Source organism: Trachurus trachurus, assembly GCF_905171665.1.
Source record: "Trachurus trachurus genome assembly, chromosome: 18".
Taxonomy (NCBI): Eukaryota; Metazoa; Chordata; class Actinopteri; order Carangiformes; family Carangidae; genus Trachurus; species Trachurus trachurus.
This window is the reverse complement of record NC_139909.1, coordinates 2,825,730-2,848,094: the sequence shown is the minus strand read 5'-3', so window position 1 is coordinate 2,848,094 and position 22,365 is coordinate 2,825,730. Positions and strand designations below refer to the sequence as shown.

Genomic DNA, 22,365 nt, shown 5'->3' with positions numbered 1-22,365 from the left:
GGCCAGGGCACAGCTTGGTTGTCGCTCGCTGAATACATTTTTTACATTAAATGCTGCATGAATTATTTGATAAATCAAATTTGTAAGATATTACAGGTGTAAAATCAAATCCCTGGATCAAGTTAAACTACTTTTTTATTCGTCTGACATGTTCACAGATGTTCACATTACCTCACAAAATGAGAACACACATGAAACAAACATTTTCAAAACCAAATGTCACATGACATTCTGCATCTGACTATCAGCTGTTTAATTGGAAAGACGGAATAAAACAAGTGACACATGATATTTTCACAGCTTTATCAACACTTTCAGTGTGAAGTACAAAACCACTACAAACTCTGATCAGAGTTCCTGATTCTACCACATGATTTGAGACAAACCTGAGCTGTGTTCAACAAGTCTGGACGCAAAGTCAAGGAGGGAAAAACATCAGTATAATGTCTTGAAATGTTTCACTTTTTTTTATTTTTTTATCTCCATACAAGAATAAATTACAATTTACAAAAACATATCATCATGTGCCTTTTTGATTGACAAAGACCCTGATTGGCTGGACAGTGTCCACTCATTCCTAATACTCAGTCAAAAAGTTTGCTTGCAGTAATAAAGAAATGAATGCATCAGAATGAAGCTTCAACACAAGAACACAAGTAGCAGTTAGAGAACTGTAAAAGAGAGTAAGGACACCACCATTGACTCCCGTGGTAAGGGTTTAGGGTTTAAGGGTTTTGCGCCCCCTAGTGGCAGGATATGGGTGTTGCAAAAGCGCCCAGAAAACCCATTCACTCCAATGTATGTGTGTTGCCCACTTGCTTGTAAATTGATGAAAACGGCCGTGTTTTTGTTTTTAGGTGTCTTGGTCATATCAAATTACACTTATAATTTGTTTATTACAAAATGTAGATTGAAACAATTGATTTTGTCTGTTTGTTTGTTTTTTACTCGCCTATGTGTTAATGTTTATCTGTAAAGGATCCTCAATGATGCTATGGGTGATCTATAAATGCCCTTAAATTATTGAAAACACCACACTTGCTCATTCACCAACAATGCAGAGATGTCAGTTCTTGGGCGCTTTTGCAAAACCCATATTCCTCCACCAGGAGGCGCTTCCATTGGACCAATGCTGTCCTTACTCTTTTTTCCAGTGCTCTAGTGATGCGGATGTGAAACAGGATCAGGAAGTCCAGCTGAGTGGAACCAGATGTATGTGTTTGGTTTGTGGTGCTAACAGACAGGAAGTTCCCAAAGCGGTGTTGGACCAGAGTCAACTGTTTTAACGCTGCATCGTCCAGGATGCCTCAGAGAGAACTGCACCAACGTGTGTTTGATAATTGTGTGCACGTTAGTGTTCAAATCCACAGTCAGTCAAAGGAGAAGTAAACTAGTCTGAGGTAAAAGAGTCTGTCTCCATGATCACCTTCGACCGATTCAAGATGAGTTCCCTCAGAAACCTCTATTCAGAACCACAATTACAGAAAATGTAACATCTGAACCACCACACTCAGGTTTAAGGACGACCATTAAAAAATATATGGGAAGGGAAAGGACAGGTGATAGTCACACTGAGCCACGCTACTGGGTTCCTGCCCAGTGATGACCTCATCACCTCAGCTGTGTCCTCAGCATCTGAACTCCTGCCTGGAAAATGTTGTTTTCTAAATCTCTGTGTTCAGTTTCTATCCTAAGTTCATTCAGACATTAGCCTCATTTTACCATTTAGGCTACTGATCAGATTGTTAAGAAGTTACAAAAGTGAAGCCGTTATTAAAGGTTGAATATGGAAAATGCTTATTAAAAGCTATATTTTTTCAAAAATAATTCATCCACGGGGCGTTTAGAGGGGTGCAGAATACAAGTATTGCTTATTGCTATTTAAGACATTTTGTTATTACATTATTATTCTGTTCAATTCTGCAATTCCTATTTTGAGACAATAGATGGTGGTATTCTGCTCATTCTCCACTGACTAATCACTGTCAGTAGGTCAGAAAGAGACCAAACTGTGATGTCTAGGGGAACCTAGAGCATGACATGAAAGAGTGGACACCGTCCCTCACTCCCAAGCCACAGAGACAACCCTCGGACGCAGGTTTGTGCGCGTAACAAACAGGGATTTATTTCCAAAGCAATATGAAAGAATATGATACATAACTCAGGCATACTGTAAGGTGTCAGGGTGGGCCAAGGCCAAAATAACAAACATAACTGAACTAACTAAGGAACCGAGGCTGACCTGCAAAAGAAAAATGAACCAAAATACAGAATCTGACCTCCCTACTTACTCAATAACAGGAGAAAACAAGGAAACAAAGAAAACGGCAGCCCACCCCCACTGCTGCATGCTGGAACTGAAAGGAACAGACGGGGTCTATATGTCCCTCTATATCAGGGATGTCAAACATGCGGCCCGTGGGCCAAAACCGGCCTACCAGAGGGTCCAATCCGGCCCGTGGGATTAATTTGCCTTGTGTGAAAATTACATTAAAGACAGAAGAGGCATAATATTGTTGAAATTGCATGTGTTTTTTTCTAAACATCTTTACACTAAAATAAAAAAAAACCGTTGAGAGTTCTCGTTATTTATAGGTTATTTTGCTCTTATTTTACCAGTCTGGCCCACTTGAGATCAAATTGCAGTGAATGTGGCCCCTGAACTAAAATGAGTTTAACACCCCTGCTCTATATGGTCCGTCCTCTTGCTGGCTGGCCCAATCGGTAGACTGGATCAGGTATCACACGTGTAAAACATCTCCCACTAACACATTAACATTCACATTCACATTCACATTCACACACACCCACAGAGACCTAGACCCACCGGTGGGTCCTAACACTGTTGTAGTGGGAAAACACCTATTGGTCTCTATGTTACCTAGATGTAATGTAAAAACCCAGACCTGCAACAGCATAGGTCAGATAGACTATCTCCATCCAGAGCACAGAGAGTCTTATCCTCTAAAGCAGCGGTACTCAATAGGCGGCCCGCGGGCCGCATCCGGCCCGCCGAACCTTCCAACCAGGCCCGCGACTGAGTTCTACTAGTTTACATATTACTGTATACTGTATTTCTCGGGCTCCGTGCGCCTGTAAGTCAATGCGCTGGGACATGAAAACACGTGCGGAGCGTTTGTGTGTGCCTGTGAGGCCCTGCACTGGGATACAATAACGCTGACGAACCCAAATCACCATGCGCGAGTGTTTGGGGGGCGAGCTGGCTTGCAGGGTTCTCTGCCTGTCTGCAGAGACCGTGGGTGATTTTGACCGCCGTCTTGGTTCAACTGTGTGTGCATCATACATGGGGGGCCGTTCAGATGAAGCGTCTTTTGCGCGCGCTCAAACCCATTCAATGTAGCCGCGAGTCATGCACGCTCACAACTCAAAAGCCGTAGCCGCGCGCATTTGATGAGACGCAATTGTTTTTTCGTGCACGTCTGCGGCGCACAGCTGCACGACCTGCTTCTCCCCCGGTGTTGTGTCCCGGTTCCATCGGCCTGTGTCTGTCCTACTGTTTCCCACTGAGCTCTGCCTCGTTTGAAAGGTGAAGGAAGCCCATGTGTGGAAAGACGTCGCCTCCGAGATGTAGAATGTGTATTATAGAAGAGAAACACACATTTCAGGACCAATGACTTGTATCCTCAGAACAGAGTCAGACATGTCCTGTGATGGTCAGCCTCCTTTCATATTTAAGCTGAAAATCACAGGGCATGTCTGAGGATACAAGTCAGCAGTGTACAGCTCCAGCATGATATGTAAATGATGATATGACAATGTCAAGATTTTTCATTTTATATCATACAAAACACCATGAAGTGTATAAATAAAAATGATGTGCTTACAAGTAAAATAAAAAATATTTGAATTATTAGACGAAAAAGGTGAATTTAATTTCAATCTAGGCCTACTTGAATGTGCGGCCCCAAGGTGTCGGTTAAGAAAAATTCTGGCCCTTCGAAAAATGTATTTGAGTACCCCTGCTCTAAAGCATCAAAGGAAAAACCAACAGACACAGGAAGAGTCCAGCAGGTCCAACCGTGTGTTGACCATTCCCAGTGTTTTCAGCCATACGACCTGCAGAACACAAACATACATGTGATGTGATGTACAATTTAAGGTAATTTCTAAAATAAAACATCTTTATTTTAAAGGGACATTGTGTAACTTCTCCTGTTATCTATTCACGAAAATTGATTATTTGGTTCAAAAATCTGTTTTTTATTATCCCCCCATCAACAAAGTGAAGTGTTCCTTTCAGCTCTGAATTAGCCGGATGTCATTTTAGTCACAGAAGTCCAGAGAAAGCCGGTAAAACAATACCACATCGCCATGACAACATATTGTCACGTGTATTGTTTTGCCTCGTGCTGACGGACCACTTGTTTACATAGAGGCTTGTTTATGCCGTTACGTGCAGCGGCTGTCGTCCATCTGCCGTCTGCCCAATTTCACGTGAATGCAGCATGAAAAATACCATTGAGTTGCTTGCGATATACAACCGCAACGCTAGATGGGAGGAATTCCTACACAATGTCCCTTTAAGAGCAGGCTCAGAGAGAAAACAACAACCTGAACCACTCACGTGTTTCTGTGACGTGCAGGTTGATGATGCTGACCGGGTCGGCCACGATGAAGGCCCTCTTCCTCCGCATTGCCTGTTTGACCCGGCACTCGTACTTCCCGGCATCGCCGTGTCTCACGGTCTTCAGAATCAAAGACAGGTCACCGTCCTTCAACCGACTGTCCACCAGCTGCACGCGGTTTTCAAAAGATGGATGCTGGTGCGTTTTATCCGCCTGTTCGTCCCGGTAAAAGAAGACATACTTTGAGCCCAGGTCGGGTCGGCTCCACTCTGCTGCTCTGATGGGGGAACTGTTGGGGGCTCGGCATGGAAGAGTCACATTTTGTCCAAGGTGAGCTGTGATGTCCTGGGGGCCTGAAAGACAGAAACAAAACAGCAGAGAGGTGATGATACTCTAACTCTTCAAACAGACAGTTGTACCATGTTTGACTTTGTGGTGGTTCCTCTTGTCAGTCTGCCTGTGTTTGTTGAACAACTATTTTAAGGGATAGTTCACCCAAAATTCGAGTTTCACTCATTATCTCCTCCCCCTCATGTGGACTAAGGGCTGGGAGAAGTTTCAGAGTCCACCGTGGCTTCTCTGAGTTACAGGGGGTCTCGGCGTTCAGTGCATGTCCATATGACAGTTGCAAATGGATACCAACTGTCTTAGTAACAAAAAGACACACCAAAAAACATCCAAATACCTCCATGCTGCTCGTCTGTAATGTCCCTCTTGTATTGAAGCCCCGACATGAGAAATTGTTCCGAAAAAAATTAAATAAGTCTTTAAGCTTGTTTTGTAGCGGAAGCTCCCAGCACTGCTCTTCCTGGTCCGTCCAAATCTCACGCGATTTTCATTATCACCCAGCTCACGGCTCCGCTACAAACACGCTTAAAACATAGACTTTTTTTTTTTTCGGAACAATTTCTCATGTCGGGGCTTCAATACAAGAGGGACATTACAGACGAGCAGCATGGAGGTATTTGGGTGTTTTTTGGTGTGTCTTTTTGGACGAAGAAAAGTGAGCTCCGTTCTCAACCGTCATATGGACATGCAGTGCTGCACGGAGCCCTGTGAATTTTGGGTGAACTATCCCTTTAAAGATAAACTCTTCAGGTCTGGTGTCTCCTCCTCTGTGTCTCTAACCCTCCTCTCCTCCATGTGCATTTGTTTTCAACAAAGCCGGTGAGAGATCAATCCACGGAGCGATGGATAATGTGTTTTGGTTGGATGTACAAAACTATATTTAGAAGGAAAAACTGACACATAGTCCAGCTGCCACTTTTTTGTACAACAGCAAATTTCACAATGGACCGACTCCAAACCAAGTTTCATACACTTTTTGCACCAACTATATCAGTACAGCACCACTATGGATGGACTGGAAAACCAAAAGGCATTAACAAACTTTATTTTGGTCTTTTTTTTTTTTTTTATCTATGTTTGATTGATTATTTATTTACTCTTTGTGCATATCATCTATCACTTTGATTGTTTACTCTTTGTGCTATCACCCCTGGCTTAAACAGTATTGTTCTGTATATAGCTAATTGTGAATAAAGCAATTAAAAAAAACTGCAAAGTCTGAATCTGCGGTGGTCTGAAGGCAGCAGGAAGAGGAGGGTGGGACTTCTACATCTGTGGGTGGGAAGTGGAGTTGATAATGTTCACATGTTTGTTCAGTGCTGTGTGAAATGACAGAAGAGTTGCTTTAGGGTCCAGACAGAGTTTATTAGGGTCTGAGGGCAGAGAGAGGATGTTGTTATGTAAACTGTAACGGGCTAAAACTGCCTTGCCTTATCAGACAGACACAGACGTGTAGACTATACGACCGCGAAATCTGTTAAACTACGCATATCGTCTCACAAATACCACCGGTATTAATTCCGAAAAACACTCGCTGTATTTGTTCGTATAGGCTAATTGCTGGTTGGTCTTGATGAAAGTAGCTGTAGAGCCATGTCAACGAGGCTTTTCAGCTTTAACAGGATGTGCGCGCTGCCGCGGATGGACATTTTTGGCAATCAAACACATTTTTTCACGACTTTAGTGAGTCTCACCTTGATCTGAAGCTTCAGTGAAGTGAAGAAGCAGGAACAGTAGAAATAAAGTCATTAGAAACGAGTGGATCAGAGAGACTACGAGGATGCTGCTGTTATCACGTATCAGTATCAGGACCGGAAACCTGTTGCTTTCTGTTTCTCCAGCGTGTTAACACCTCCGCCCCCCCATGGTTAAAAAAAACAACTGAAACCACCAACCTCAGACGAGATCATCTTGTCTTCATTTATTCACCCACACTCTGCTCTTCTCTGCTCCCCTCCAACAGTTGCCTACATGCAACAGGTTTGCAGACATGTTGTAGTCAAATGACTTTCATGTTCCTTCTATCATCCTTATAAGAGGTGATGAACGAGAAAAGTGACTCAAACCATCCTGTGACAGGCTGAGGCTGCTCTCTGTCTGTGGTGATGTTGTGGTCTGCTGTGGTTCTGCCCCCTGCTGGTCATGACTGTGTCACTGCAGCATCTGTAGTCTGATGAGAAACTCCTGACATCTGTCCTTCTCCTCTGGTTTTAGATGCAGATGTTCAGTCTGGACTTGTTTCCTGAAGTCCAACATCATCTCTCTCCTGCTCCAGATGTTGTTAAAGCCACTAGATGGGGCCGGTGGTGCAGCATATCTGAAGTAAACATCCAACATAGGTTTGTCTCATAACAAAATGAAATTCTGCATTTGCGGCATTTGCTCCACAGACACTACAGTGTTGGCTATATTTTGTATACATATAGTTATATGGCTGCCCTCAACCTATTTATTGCATATTTCAGTTTTTTTAATTGCTATTACTGCTGTATTTGCGATAGTGCTACTTTAACTACCAGCCAGCTGTGCAGAATTCATCCCAACAAAACATGGTGATTCAGGTAGCTCTGAACCATTTTATAGCTACGCTGCTATAGGCTTTGACTGCCGGGGGACACATCTGGTTACATGGAGCCCTCTCCGCTCATAAACTGCTTATAAACTGTTTTCTTGTCTGTAACAACATCCATGTCACGTCCTGCCCTATAGGTAAGGGATCCCTCCTCTGTTGCTCACCCTGAGGTTTCTCCAGTTTTTTCAATTGAGTTTTTCCTCAAATCAAATCAAATCAAATAAACTTTATTTGTCCCGGGAGGGAAATTCGTCTTGGGCATAATACAGCTGCTTTGTACTTGTAAAACATACATACACAGTCCATACATTACAGTAACAACACTGGCACACATATCCGAGAGAGAAAAGAGAGAAAAAAAGAGAAAGTGCGGAGAGTGCGATAAATAGTTTAAAATACTTATAAAACAAGTTCAAAAAATAAAAAAATCATTAAAGTCAGCAGGTGAACAGGCAAACCGGATGTAATAGATATGATTGACTGATTAGTGAGTTGATGGGTTCAGTGGATGAAAGGACCGAGGATGTTGTTATGATGCCATGTAAAGCCCTTTGAGACAAACTGTTTATAAAAATGGACTATACACATATTCTTGCCTTGCCTCTGAGGATGTGGACCTCCTACCTTGTCTGATGTCTACATCTTATGTCTCTCAGGTGCTGCCCCCTGGTGGCCACTCATGGTCAGGACACGAGTCCTCTGTTACCCAGGACTCTGTCAGGCTGATGATGGATCTAGAGTCCAGACAGAGAAACAGATGTGAGCCAACAAGACAAATACAAAGTAGAACTTGACCTTTCTCTGGTTTCGGTACCGTCCTGAAACAAGATGGCACCACGGATGGCTGCCTCTGTGTTTTGGTGCGCTCTTGTCCGTCTTGTTTTGTGTTTTAATTCAGTATAGTATATTATCATATACGGTATGCATATTTCCTTTTTGTATATAGTATATGCATATCTTTTGCACTAGAATATTTTAATTAATTCTATTTTATTTTATTTAACTTCTTAATTCCCTAAATTCGTATTCTATTATATTTTTGGTACCTTTATGTTTGCACCTGACACCAAGACAAGTTCCTCGTGCTGTAAACTGACCTTTACTGCTCTTGGCAATAAAACAGTTCTGATTCTGATTCTGAATCTGAAGAAGTTTAAGTGGGTCACCAACATGTTGAGCCTCTCGTTGTCAGGCCGAGGTGTGGTTGGAGGCGTTGGTTCTCAGCCTCCGTATCTTGGCCTTCGCTGGATCTTATGTGGTTGGTTTGTAAGTGTCAAGATCAGATTACAAAATAAAGCATCACCTTTTCCACCTGCGGATTTCCTGTCGACTCTACTGCAGCAGTGGACTGAACTGCTGTGACATAATTTTGACACCTATGAATTATTTCCACCCTTCCCGTCAGTGTTTGGTTGGTTGTTTTCTGGTGAACTAAACCCACCAATGTTTCATGACCTGTTAGTGTGAAACAGAAACCCCCCTTTGGTGTAAATACCATCAACCAAGAGGAAGTGGTGTTGACTCTGTAGTGCTGAGTCTGAGCTTTGATCACAACAGTGTGAGCTAGGCAACCATGGGAGCAACATCTCTTCTCTGGCTGCTCTGTAAGTACAATACTAGTTTTTAAAGTATTATATTCGCAGCATTTGCACAGGTTAGATACATGTAGAATTGTTTAACGAGAGGGTCAGGGTGCATTCAGAGTTGTTGACCCATGAAACTGTCAGTGGTTAATGTTGAATGTCAAACCGTATTGTGTCCTCAGTGTCGACCTCTGTCCTCTGCTGCTCAACAAACCAAGGTCAGAAAACGTCTCTTGTAACAGTAAGATCTCTGTTTGGATCAATTGAATCAAACATCAACATCAAATCTGTTTCTTTCTGGTCCGTTAATTTATTGTAGCTCGTCTGACTGTGAGTCCCAGCAGCTCTCAGCTGTTTAGAGAAGACTCAGTGTCTCTGAGCTGTGAGGAGGACGACAGCTCTGCTGGATGGAAGGTGATGAGGAACTCAACCAGAGAGACCAGAGCTGAGTGTGATGACTGGGGAAAGTCAACTGGTTCCTCCTGTAGAATCAGAAAGGCTGTCCAATTTGACAGTGGAGTTTACTGGTGTGAGCTGAGAGAGGGAGCAACAAGCAGCAGCAGCATCAACATCACTGTGACTGGTAAGATCAGACTGTGGAGTCAGTGTTGATGAAGCTGTGTGGAAATGGATCAACTGCTGTACTTTGTCTCTGTGTTGAGGTGGACCAGTGATCCTGCAGAGTCCTGTCCTCCCTGTGATGGAGGGACATGATGTCACTCTGAGCTGTCAATCAAAGGAGACCCCTCCCTCCAACCCCCCAGCTGCTTTCTATAAAGATGGCTCCCTCATCAGGACTGAGCCTACACGTCACATGACCATCCACCATGTTACCAAGTCTGATGAAGGCCTCTACAGCTGTAACATCACAGGCCATGGAGGGTCTCCATCCAGCTGGATCACCGTCACAGGTCAGGAGGTCACAGGTCAGCATCAGAAAGGGTCAACGGGTCAGAAAGACAATGACCTCTGCAGTTGTGAAAAAGTGTTTTGGCAAGATCACTGATTTAGTCAGTGATGTCCGCAATGTTCCCAGGACTTAGATGAGATTTACACTGAGGTCCAGCTGTAGATGTTCGTCCAGAGTTGGAGAAAACCTGTGGATGTATCCCATCTACATAGGTTCTAGATAAGCAAATACCAACCTACAGCCTTAAAACATCAGAGATTTATTCCAAAACTCGTATCTTATTCTGGTCTTGTAGGGACAATTCTGGGAATATGGGATGCTCATCATCTCAGAGTGTGTGCATTCTCCGCAAGGGTATTCAGCTCCATCAGGGTTCGAGCTTGTCGTCAATGTGGTTTGTGGTTTTCCTGAACAGAACTTGAAGACACAGCTGAAGTAGAGGTTGAGGAAGTGGTAAGAGCAGCAGCGAAACTGATCAATTGTCTTCTAGATGATAGTTCACTCTGGAGGGTTTCTGGGAATGTCCAACAGGAAGGAGATCCCAAGGTCTTGAAGGGGTTGGAAGTCAAAGTCCGATCCAATCTTTCACTCATGTGTGATGCCTTCAGTGTCCTCTTTTATTGGGTCTGATTATTGTTTGCATCTTTTTTTTCAGAGAGACCCTCCCCCACCACACCTCCTCCCACATCCTCCACTCCTTCTGGTTTCTCCTTTGCTCCTCCCACCTCATCTCCCTTATCTTCTTACCTCTCTGTGTTATGGTCCGTTCCATCCGTCATCGGCCTGGTTCTGCTGGTTCTGGCGGTAAAAGGATGCATCTGCGGGAAACATAAAGGTGAGGCTCAGACTTTTGGATTCTTGGCTCATCATTCCACCTGTAGGATCGGTCCAACCTTCAGATCTTCAAACAAGAACTTAGTAGAAGTTCTGGTTGAAGTGTTACATTTAGACTAATGTTTGAAATAGGAGCAATACACCTCTAAAATAAATAAAGACAAACGTGAATGTTTTGAATGTTTTTTTTTTGAATATCAGTACAGAGATTTTAAATCTTTGGCAGCTTTGTCACTTCAAAACTTCCCTATAATAAATGTAACTTTTCTTAGGCATAAAAATAGCAACAAAGAGCACAGGCTCAGCAGTTTATTCTTCCTGTTCGACACTGTGTTGTGGTCACACTTTTTTCTCGATTGCTAAGACACATTTCTTGAAAGCTGCTCTCCTTTTCTCTAAACTGTGAACATGAACCCCAATTTTCAAGCTACATTCACAAAACCTCAGACTCTTCTTGCAAAACCAAACTTTCACCTCAAAACAGTTTAATCTGTTCTCAAAACTGAACTATGTTGTCAAATCGTGCCCCGAGTCAATCAAAATTACATAGAAGCTCTGTCATGTCTCATTGGAAGGAAACAGCTACCAGTGTTACCAGTGTTTGTCTTTTCTTTTGCTGCCAGTCTGCTGCTGCTCAGCTGTGAAACCATCAGAGGACGTCACCTACCAACAAGTCGTCATCAAACCAAACGGGAACAGAGGTACAGCTTCGTTAACCAGCCTCATCTCTATTATCCACGTTGTCTGTCGACTCATTTCTTCTTCTAAGAGAGAAATAAGTTAAATACAAGCTGGTGTTTATACAGTGTTTACATAGACACTATGATTCATATTGCTCACTGCAGATGCACAACGACAGCCTGTCTATAGACAGCATACTGTGGCTTCTCAGTTTCCAGTCGCTTTTCACACCAGAGGTGTTAAAGAAAGATCATGTGAGAAAATGGTGATGTAGGCCGACTGTGAAACATAAGCTCCAGTGTGTAATAAATAACAAGGTTTATTGGCAAAGTCTGAATACATTACCCATCAATATATATTGTATAAGTGTAAAATCACTAAGAAAATCTGTTTGGTTTTCATAGCCTCATAATTCTTCTTGTACATATACATATAAGAAGGGTCTTGCTTTAGAGAGTGTTGCCATCTTGCGCAGCCATGTTTGAACGGCCCAGTCCTAGTAAACTAGTAGTTTTGTCCTCGGAGGCCACCGTCACTTTGCCCACGGTAGGGGTGAGCGCTGCAAACTAGAATCTGAACACTAGATATCAGGGGTTTTCCCCCCATTTTACACACTGGAAGTTAAGTTCTTCATCTCAGTCAGAGTCAAAGGTCAGAGGTCAGTCAGGACCTGCTGTTAACTCACCTGTGTGTGTGTTTTTGTTTGTGTGCAGAGGTTTCTCCAAAGCCAGAGGTCGTCTACTCTTCACTGAGGACGTCCTTCCCTCCGAACACCGACGTCCTTCAGCTGCAGGTGGAGGTCTGACCATGTGACCCGGTGGTTCTGAGCAGAAGAAGGTGCATTAATGATGTTTCTGGTGTGAGAACTGCATCAAAGTGTTGGAGAAAGACCCAGTCTGAAGATATTCACAGATGTAGCTAACAACAAAACCTCAAAGAAGAGCAACAGCTCTTCACACCTGAGGGGAAAACATGTTGGTTGATCGTCACATAATGGACTTCCTGTCGGTCAGTTCATCTCTGCTGCTCCAACTAAAACCATAAAAACCAGCCGTCTGTTATTTATCAGCAGGATTACGCAAAAAGTACTGAACTGATTTCCACCAAACCTGGCAACGTGGGTCAGGGAGCAGATCCAGTCTGGTCCATGATGTTGGACACCGGGTCACTGGTCCCGGTGGAGCTTTGTATGGTTTACTGCAAGGTTGACCAGAGGAGAATTGGTTTATACCAAAGAAACTCATTAGGATTTTACTAATCCAACAGGCTGAGACATAGAAAGCAACAGTGTGTTGACCAGTGACACGGAGCAACCAGCAGGTGGCAGCATCAGTCTGCACACTGGAACTAAACATACAGGATGAACTCTGATCCACTCTGAGAGAAAAGTTAAATGTGGTTTGGTTTCTCTCAGCCTTCACTCAGATTTCATCATCAGGCTCTTCAGGTGGTTTGTTGTTGTTTGGTTTTATGTTGCAGCGCTGACAGGACGTGTCCCTGTGAAGTGAACATGTGAAGTGAAAGTGAAACGCATGCACCGGCTACATGACGCTCCCTGCATTACAGTAATAACCCCACAACTATTTTCACCTCTGAATATTGGAGACGAACAGTGTGGGCCAGGGGAGGGTAGATGGTTTCAACATGAAACCAAACCTCTTCAGGGAAACCAAACAAACTGCAGGCGGGGAAGTTCTGTAAATATGAAATCAAACATGAATCTGCCAGTTTTGTAATATATGTGTTGATGTTTGGTGAAATGTGTGTGAAACTGTGCAGGTCTGACAATAAAGAGAAACCAAACCAAGAATTAAAAAAAAAAAAAACTTTATTTTACCTACCAGTAACAACCCTGTACATTTTTTTTTCCAGTACACATCCCTGTGCAAAGAACTGATGAAGCCTCTTGGATGAGAGGTGAAACGTCTTCCTAGACAAATAAACAAGTCCAGTTCCTTTAGATTTCAATTCCTTTGAGATCCCTGTGCAAAAAGGCAACATTCATAGACAGACATTAAACACATGTATTGCACATACAACACATATTACACAGGACCATGACCGATCGCAGAGACTATTGCACAGTCCGTACAGCCTCGAGCAGCATTCTTTGACAGTTTAATGGAGATCTGAGGAGTAGAGTTTCACTTCACAGTGTAAGTCGACTCAGAGTTCAGGGTTAGGCTCAGAGTTTGTTGAACCTCCTTGCTAGAATACTCATCAGAACAAAGAGTCTTTTGACAGTGAGGAGTTGATCAGGATCCTCTGGTCTGAAACAAATCCTGTGGTTCTGTGTAAAAAAAACATTGATTCACTGAGCTTTGCGCTTCACCAGCGCTGAACTCAGGGAATAACCTGATGAAGGCAATAATATTATTTAGCCCTTTTGGCATTTTTATACCTTTTTTTTGTGATCAAGTTTTTATTATTTCACCCCCCCCCCCCCCCCCCCCCCCTTTTTTTTTTTTTACAATATGCCCACATTAAATCAAATTCACAGCAACATAATTGACATACATACACCACCTTACATCATACATATACCACAATACTGTACATCATATATAAAATGTGTACGTCATAACTGTATGAGCTATTGTCCCACCCTTATCCCACCCATACCACCCCCCTCCCTCTCCTGGCTTATTTCCCTCCCCTCCCCTTGCTGGATTCAGTCAGTATCTGAACACAAAGGGGGAAGTACATCACATACAGTTAAATTAATGAACACAGGAGTGCCAAGTCCTCTTGTCCCTCTCATCTTCTACTAACAAATGTCCAAAGAGTACACCAGTAATAATAGAAAAAAAAGGGTGATCTTATCAGTTCACACTGCCAGTAGTATCCTCCCAAATATTCAGCATACATACAGTACCAAACATACCATACAGGTACCCCTCAACTCACAAATCCATAATTATGCACAAATTTCCCCAAACATTTTTATACCTTATATTTTTCTCTCTGTGATGGAGGGGATGAACTCTGACCTCAACCAGGGCATGGCCTAAACTAGAGCGCTGTAATAAGAGAGTAACAACACTTCCATTGACTCCCGTGGTAAGCCTCATGTGCCCCGAGTGGCAGGAAATGGGTATTGCAAAAGCGCCTAGAAAACCCATTCACTCCAATGTATGTGTGTTGCCCACTTACTTGTAAATTGATGAAAACAGCCGTGTTTTTGTTTTTAGGTGTCTTGGTCATATCAAATTATACTTATAATTTGGGGTGGTCCACGTGTGGTTTACCTCTCAGACACTTGACAACAACAACAACCACCAGAACAACAACCAGAACAACAACAACAGCAGTGAGAGCCAGGAGTGCTGCTGCCGTTTCCCCCTTCCACATCTCCTGCAGCTTCTCCCCCAGATCTTCCAGTCGGTCCCGCAGGCCTTCTGGTGTTTCTCCTGAGGAGGAGACAACAGGAAGCAGCTGAGGTCACGTGACCACGACCTGCAGTCGATGGAGACACACACACACACACACACACACACACACACACACTGGGCTGGACGGACTCACCTGAGTGTGGGTTGACTGTGAGGTGACACATCTCAGAGTGCGTCACTTTACTTCCCCTCAGGTTTCCCATTGAGACGTAACAGCTGTACGTCCCGGCGTCGTCCACGGTGACGTTCTTCAGGACCACGGAGACGTCTCCGTCCTTCATGTCCGGGTCTCTCAGCTCCACTCGGCCTTGGAAAGACGGAAGCTGGTAGTTTTGGTACGAGCGCTTGTTCCTGTAGAAGTAGACGTAACCGTCTGATCTCAGGTCAGGTCTGGTCCACGTGAACACCTGGATGTCTTCACTGGTGGGACTGTGACATGGCAGGAGGACGCTCTGCTCTGGTGCCACCTCCACTTCCTGCTGACCTGAAGAAGACCAAACCAGGTAATCAAAATATATGATTTTCACCCCCCCAAAAAAAACATCTTTCTGTTGATTTGAATAAGAGTGTCATAACTACTTCTGATGGGACTCCTATCTGGACATCTGGATTGATGACAAGTTGTCTTTTCAACCACATGTAGCAGAACCAAGGGGGCAGTTGTCGGTCTGAGAAGTGAAGCTCACTTCCGCGTTCAAAAAACTGCAATCCCCTCGGCTTCTTTTGGGGGCTGGCTCCAGAAGGGAGCAACTCCAATTGAGCCCCATGTTACTGTACAAATAGATTTTTGGTCTCAACCGATAGTTTCTACCCCCGCACACACTCTGAGGGGGGTGAATTTTTTTTTTAACTCTACCGTTTTACTATTATTAGGTTTAAAATTCTGGCCAATTAGGGCGCGGAAACGTTGAGTGACAGGTCCAGAGACCGCTGCTTGGAGGCCAATGGGCGGGTTCTCGGCCGGCTAACCGCCGCACCTCTCCAAATATGGCAAGTAGAATCCAACATGGCGCAGTTCAAACCCCCGTAGTAGCGGCACAAAACAGACTCCCCCAAACCAATGGGTGACGTCACGGTGCTACGTCCATTCTTTTTACAGTCTATGAGCAGAACTAACAAATTTAAATCTTTATTAGCATTCTTTTACAGAAAAAAATCTTGCCTTACTTATTAGCCACTGTAGGAAGCAGATAGTAGCATACAAGCTATATATTTTTTAAATCAGTATAGTCAATTGGACTGGAATGTCATTCATATGCATGTTTCGCCGTCTACACTAAAACTACAGTTTATCACACTGCAATTAGATTCATTACTGGTGATGGTTCCTGTTTATTTATAAGGCCTTTCTTACCTGTTTATTAAAAAAAAAACTCCTTTACTTTTAAGTTACTCAATTACTCCACTCGTGCCCATAATCCCTCTGCTCTTAATATCCCAAATGTTAGAACTGAGGTAGGAAAAAATGCCTATGAGTGTACATCTACTATGAAATTGTTGTTTTTGTATTACTGCTTTATATTTACACCTTGTATATTGTATTGATGAATTGTTTGTAATCAGGGCGTCATCATGGCTTTCGGTTGGCCCTCCCTCAATAAATAAAGGCAGAGTTTCCAGCTCATGATACAGCGCTAACTCTCTGCATGCTCAGCTAAATTTAGTAGTTAGTACTTATGTCAGTAATGTCATCATGTCAGTAATGAGAACCCCAGCTGCTGCGTTCAGTTACAGCACTGAAATATAGATGCAGCATGATTAAATACAGTTTCTGTTTTTTGGACTCAAACTTACAAACTCAAGAAGGACAATGAGAAGCAGTCAGATGGCACATGCTGATTTATTTCATTATTTACAAGAAAAAACAAACAAACCCTGCAGCTACAGCAGCAGCCACACATGGAAATTGATGCCCTTTATCATGAGTGCTACTTGGAAACTTCCATGCACAGGTTTCTACTAACTCACCTAACAAAACCATTAAAAAGAACAAATGCATATATATATACAGTATATTTTCAAAACTGAACACACTGCTGCCTCCTCAATATAACAAATGAATAAACACACACCAACTTGTTACTAGAAATAAAAACACCCCCCTGTCTCTCCTATTGGTCCCTCCCACAGCTATAAGAAGGAGTCCGACCACGGTGGAACTTTTTGGTCAGACGGACAGAGACGTCTAACTCAACTAAAAACAGCTTCACACACACACTTATGGCACAGTGAACAAAAAATAGGGTGCACGACTGCACGTACTTTCTCTAACGTCCCTCTGTCTCAGGTGCAGCAGAGTCGACACCACATCACCTGCAGAAGACAAAACACAGATGGAGCTGCGTAAGAAATCTGCAAATATATAATGTGCAGAATGCTGTGCTCAAATCTAAAAAAGTGCAAATGTTTCTGCCAAAGTGCAAGAGCCAGTGTCCATGTGCACTCTTCAGTGTGGATGTTTTTAATGAGCTCAGCCCGTTGGGTCAGAAGCTCGACGTTCTCACCTTGAGCCACACAAACGACGACAAAACAAAGTAAGAAAACTTTGAGGGAATCCATGAGGACGAGTTCAGAGGAGCAGTTGCCTGAACGGTTGCTGAGGGGAAAGTGTATATGAGCAACAGGTCAGGTTTATATTTGGCACCGAGGGAGTTTCACATATTAGTGTCCCATGGTGGAAAGAACTCAAGTCTCACCTTGATGTCGCCACAGGACGAACATGTGCACACTGTTCAGCTGAGCTGCATGTACACTTCTTCTAACCTTGATTTCACTTCCAACAGCTCTGTCCATGCTGCTTCTGAACTCTTCTTCTTCTTCTTCTGATTGTTGTCGATGTTGGAGGTTTTTGTTTGATACTTCCAGATCTGCAACTCTTGTGAAAATCTTTCCTGTAACAGTCAGAAGCTGACGGGAAGTCACTATGCTGAGCAGTAATGACTCCCTCTCTGTCACTTTCCCTTTCAACTGTGCTGGTGACTGGAGATGAGACATGAGACATTAATGAGACTTGGTGAGGTACTATTTTGGGTTATGCACTGTGTACAATAAGAAATTTAAGTGTGCTGATTAATTTCAAATGTCTGTGATCTGATCATTTTGTATTAATCCGTATCATTTTCAAAAAAAAAATTAAGGTAAAAGGGGTAGGGGTATATAAGCTTTGGCATCAATCTACACCCTTTCGGTTATATAAGCTTGATACCGAAATAATAATAAAATTCATTCATTCATATTATTGCTGTTGTTGTGTTTTTTGTTGTTGTTTGGTTGAGTGGTGTTGGAGATAATAATCCATCACACCACTGAATGGTCGAACTGATTTCCGGAGTCGGAGTCAGTTTGCAGGAGGGAACCCACATCTCAGCACACGAAGTACAATAAGACAAAGACAACATTGTTAAAAACCTAGACTGAGCAAGGTAAATAAATACAATAGAAATAACAACTTATAAGGTGCCAAAGGAAGGAAGTGGAAGAATAGCGGATGCTATGCAGATGCTAATGGGGATCTCAATAAACATAAACATAAAGGTGGTGCAGGATTAGTTGAAGGTCCAGTGGTCCTCCAGACTGGTGCATCAATCACAGCAGAGGAGGAAACCTGGAGCTCTGCAGATGCATCAGCCACAACAAACTTCCTGTGACTGCAGAGTGTTGAGGCGACAGCACGGCCCCCAGCGCCCCCCGCTGGCAGAGCGCTTTAAAACATTCACATCCACATCAAACAAATATAAGGAGTCATTTCAAAACTGGGATTTTACTCTGCAGAGATGCACACAGTTCACTTAATTTCACTCTCGAGGAATGAATCAAAATCATGCAGTTCCTCTCCACACCGGAGCCTGAGCGTTGCTTTGCTTGTTTTATTTTAATTTTTTGCATCAATCAGCTGATTGAGCTGACAGACTGAAGTGAAGTCTTGTCTGGAAACTGCGTGGCAGGAAGTCACATTCTGACTTAACTAAGAAGGATGTGGGTTATTCAGCCGTGGCAGTCGGGACTGATCGTCATGCTGTGCAGTGGAACGTCTCTCTGTCTGCTCTGTAAGTACCAGCTCTTCTCTTCAACAATACAAATGCTTTACAAAACTTTAGCTTGTTGTGTTATACTGGGCCAACTATCACCAGTCATCAATCATTTTGTTTTTCAAATTTTTCCCAAAAAGTTGACAGAAATCCTCCAAACTTCAGTAACTACAACCCTAACCCTAACCCTAACCCTAACCCAGAGTCTGTTTACTACTGGAAGTTGATGATTTTTTTTAAATATTATTTTTTATTAATTCTTTTTTCAATCAAAAATAACACAAATAACACAAAACATGTGACAAAGACAAACAAAGGAAGAACAAAAACAAAAACAAAAATAACAACAACAAAAAAACAAAAAAAAAACAATCTTCACTCACACACATTCACACATCTATGGAGAGAAGCTTACATGAACTTAATAAAATCCAAAATAAAAAAGAAAATTACAATAATGGAGGTTGATGATTGTTCGAATGTTTGGTTGTGATTGGATCATGAAGTCGAACAGATTATTTAATTTGTTCGATATTTAACACAATGTCATTTTCCTTCAGCGCTGGTCTCACTGCTGGGATGCACCACCACCACAGGTCGGTAAACTCTCAACAACCACACACCAAGACCATGTTTCTGTTTCACTTTGACTAGGGTGTACTCCAGACTTTTCACACCTGCTGCTGCAACAACTTGCAGCATGAGACTCTGCTGGGACTAATGCAACAGTTAGAAGATGATCTGTTTCTATGTTGCATGTTGTCCTCATAGAGATGATGTCAGAGTGGATGTTGTTGCAGACCAGATTATAAACATCAGCCACAACTGAAAATTGCTGCTTTCATGTCCTGTGTGTTGTGTGGTGAATGCTGCACCTTGAATTTAGTGGTTGTGATCTTGAGGTTTGTGGATGAGGATCTTTTAGAGCTTTCCATATTTGCAACAACATAGTGACTCCTGTCCCAGTTTAGATCATACCCTGAGCTTCAGGAGTAACATGGTTGTTCATCAATAAGCAGCAGCTGTTTGAAAACTAACGTCACCTCCCAGCTTCATGGTTACGAAGAATTAGTCTGATGAACCCGTCAGCGATTCAATGTCTCTTTGTAGATCCGTCTGGATCACAAACAGATCTTTTACATTGGTGGGCTTAGCGCCATGGCTACAGAAAAGTGATGCCTAGCAGCTTTTGTTTAGTGTAAAGGCCTGTGTGACCTTGTCGGCGATGTGAAGGCCACACAGGATTTTGCATCGCCGACAGTGGGTCCTCCTTCTTCTAGTGTGATGTTCACAGTGTTCAATATAAATGGTCCATCCCCTTCAAGGTACTTAACTAAGATGGCAGCCATTCAGAGGTGCATTCAACTTTTAGACCTTTGTGTAACAGGGTTGTGCTCTACACACTGAGCCACTGGAAGTCTTTACAGTTCATCAAGAGCTGGCGCTATGATCATCAGAGCATCTTTGAGACCCCAACGAGACTCTGACTCTCTGAATTCTCTCTCAGCTCGTCTGACTGTGAGTCCCAACAGCTCTCAGCTGTTTGAAGGAGACTTTATGTTTCTGGACTGTGAGGAGGATGACAGCTCTGCTGGATGGAAGGTGATGAGGAACTCAACCAGACGACAGAGACAACCATCCGGACACACCAGAGTTGAGTGTCAAATCTGGGGAATTTCAACTGGTTCCTCCTGTGAGATCGGTCACGTTGTCCCACTGGACAGTGGAGTTTACTGGTGTGAGCTGAGAGAGGGAGCAACAACCAGTAGCAGCATCAACATCACTGTGACTGGTAAGATCAGACTGTGGAGTCAGTGTTGATGAAGCTGTGTGGAAATGGATCAACTGCTGTACTTTGTCTCTGTGTTGAGGTGGACCAGTGATCCTGCAGAGTCCTGTCCTCCCTGTGATGGAGGGACATGATGTCACTCTGAGCTGTCAATCAAAGGAGACCCCTCCCTCCAACCCCCCAGCTGCTTTCTATAAAGATGGCTCCCTCATCAGGACTGAGCCTACACGTCACATGACCATCCACCATGTTACCAAGTCTGATGAAGGCCTCTACAGCTGTGACATCACAGGTCATGGAGGGTCTCCACCCAGCTGGATCACTGTCACAGGTCAGGAGGTCAAAGGTCACCCTCCAGTTGACCTTGTTTTGACCTCATTAGTGCAGCTTCAATGATAAATCTTAAAACGTATTTAAATCATTTTGATGAATTTCAGACAGACCCACCACCACCACAGCTGGACCCTCACCCACCTCTCCTCCTGTTTCCTCCACCACCTCTCCTTCTCCTCCTCTCTCCTTGTTGTTGCTTCTTCTATCCATCTGTGGACTGGTTCTTTTGGTTCTGTTGGTTCTGCTGGTAAAACAATGCGTTCAGATTAAACCTAGAGGTAAGAGACAGACAAAAGATTTTATATGATCTACGTTTCTTAAAGGAGACATATTCTGCCCCCTTTCCACAAATTAAAATAGTTCAATGTCTGTGACATGCTTCAGCCAAAATACCCCAAGGATCAAACATCAAAGCTCTTTTCATCCTCTCAAATCAGCCCTGTTCAGAACGGCTGGTTTCAGAGCCTGTCCCTTTAAATGCAAATGAACGATTGCTTGCCCCGCCCCTTATACTGATACAGGTAGGGGTGGTGTTATGCAAATTCAAAAACTAATTACATCATTGCTGGACAACCGAGGGCTCAATGTGGCTCATAAAGCCACATGGATTGCAGTGCAGGGAGCCTGAAAATTACAGATTCTTTTGTCAATTCTCACATTTTGGGGGCCGGAAGGCCAAACAAACACCCAGATATATGTTAAAGAGCCTTCAAGAAGTGATATTTCAATACTGTCCAAATTAAATGTCTATGGTCTTAACTAAAACTTGTTTATTTCCCAGCTGCTGAAGCAAACCGTGGAGAAGGCGAAGGGGAAATCCTGTACTGTGATGTTGAGATACCACAACACCAGCCGTCCGTCAGACAGAACAGAGGTGATGCTTAATTTAGACGTTACCATAATGAGCAGCTTTAACGTTTACGGCCTCGTCTCAGCGTCGACCTTCAGGTCGTTCAGACGCTGGACTTTGGTTGTGTGCTGTTGTGCAGTGTAAGTTGTGGGTCTATTTTGAGCTACACATTGAACAGGAACTGACAGCTCTGACAGCGTCCAGTTTCCTGTTAATAAGTTAAGTGTTAAGTGTTTGTGACGAGCAGAGGAAACCGAGAGACGAGTCAGTCTTTATTTAGTCTCTTCGAGTTTTACTCAAACTTACTGATCTGAACAAGGTTGCCTGTGGGTGTTTTTTTCAGAGTCTCCGTCAGAAAACGCTGTTGTCTACTCGTCGTTGCGGAAGGCTGCCAGACCGTCACACCTATGCAGTCACTACTGGTGAGGCTTCCTGTTTTCCTGTTCTCACTGAACCCGA

At 43.3% G+C, this 22,365-nt stretch overlaps 5 protein-coding genes across 6 annotated transcripts in view; 3 read left to right on the top strand and 2 right to left on the bottom strand.

Moving 5' to 3' along the window:
* Positions 1-740: 740 nt before the first annotated feature.
* On the bottom strand, positions 741-17,537 carry LOC311001365 (coxsackievirus and adenovirus receptor homolog). 2 transcript variants are annotated; one of them, XM_083992442.1, is made up of 5 exons: positions 17,411-17,537; positions 17,169-17,219; positions 15,040-15,390; positions 14,731-14,924; positions 741-881 (listed from the first exon to the last, which is right to left on the bottom strand). In XM_083992442.1, exons 1-4 carry the CDS (start codon positions 17,463-17,465, stop codon positions 14,731-14,733), a joined length of 651 nt encoding a protein of 216 aa, XP_083848568.1. In that variant the 5' UTR covers positions 17,466-17,537; the 3' UTR covers positions 741-881. The 2 variants fall into 2 exon arrangements, with proteins under 2 accessions (XP_083848568.1, XP_083848567.1); XM_083992441.1 differs by lacking the exon at positions 741-881 and having other exon boundaries at positions 14,159-14,924.
* On the bottom strand, positions 3,986-6,765 carry LOC311001536 (butyrophilin-like protein 2; the record flags this gene model as incomplete). Its single annotated transcript, XM_083992621.1, has 3 exons — positions 6,629-6,765; positions 4,586-4,939; positions 3,986-4,077 (listed from the first exon to the last, which is right to left on the bottom strand). The coding sequence occupies exons 1-3, from the start codon at positions 6,681-6,683 to the stop codon at positions 3,986-3,988; spliced, it is 501 nt and encodes a 166-aa protein (XP_083848747.1). The 5' UTR covers positions 6,684-6,765.
* On the top strand, positions 7,484-21,363 carry LOC311001534 (uncharacterized protein; the record flags this gene model as incomplete). Its single annotated transcript, XM_083992619.1, has 5 exons — positions 7,484-7,495; positions 8,163-8,265; positions 9,409-9,672; positions 9,752-10,000; positions 21,161-21,363. 5 exons carry the CDS (start codon positions 7,484-7,486, stop codon positions 21,361-21,363), a joined length of 831 nt encoding a protein of 276 aa, XP_083848745.1.
* The window catches only part of LOC311001368 (uncharacterized protein), a 148,307-nt gene continuing 144,516 nt past the window's right edge, over positions 18,575-22,365 (top strand). The window contains exons 1-2 of the mRNA XM_083992447.1: positions 18,575-18,952; positions 19,495-19,530. The gene's annotated coding sequence lies outside the window, so the exon portion shown is untranslated. The remainder of the gene's footprint in view (positions 18,953-19,494; positions 19,531-22,365) is intronic.
* On the top strand, positions 18,880-21,299 carry LOC311001455 (sialoadhesin-like; the record flags this gene model as incomplete). The annotated part of the gene is made up of 3 exons (XM_083992540.1): positions 18,880-18,952; positions 20,442-20,726; positions 20,806-21,299. The coding sequence occupies 3 exons, from the start codon at positions 18,880-18,882 to the stop codon at positions 21,117-21,119; spliced, it is 672 nt and encodes a 223-aa protein (XP_083848666.1). The 3' UTR covers positions 21,120-21,299.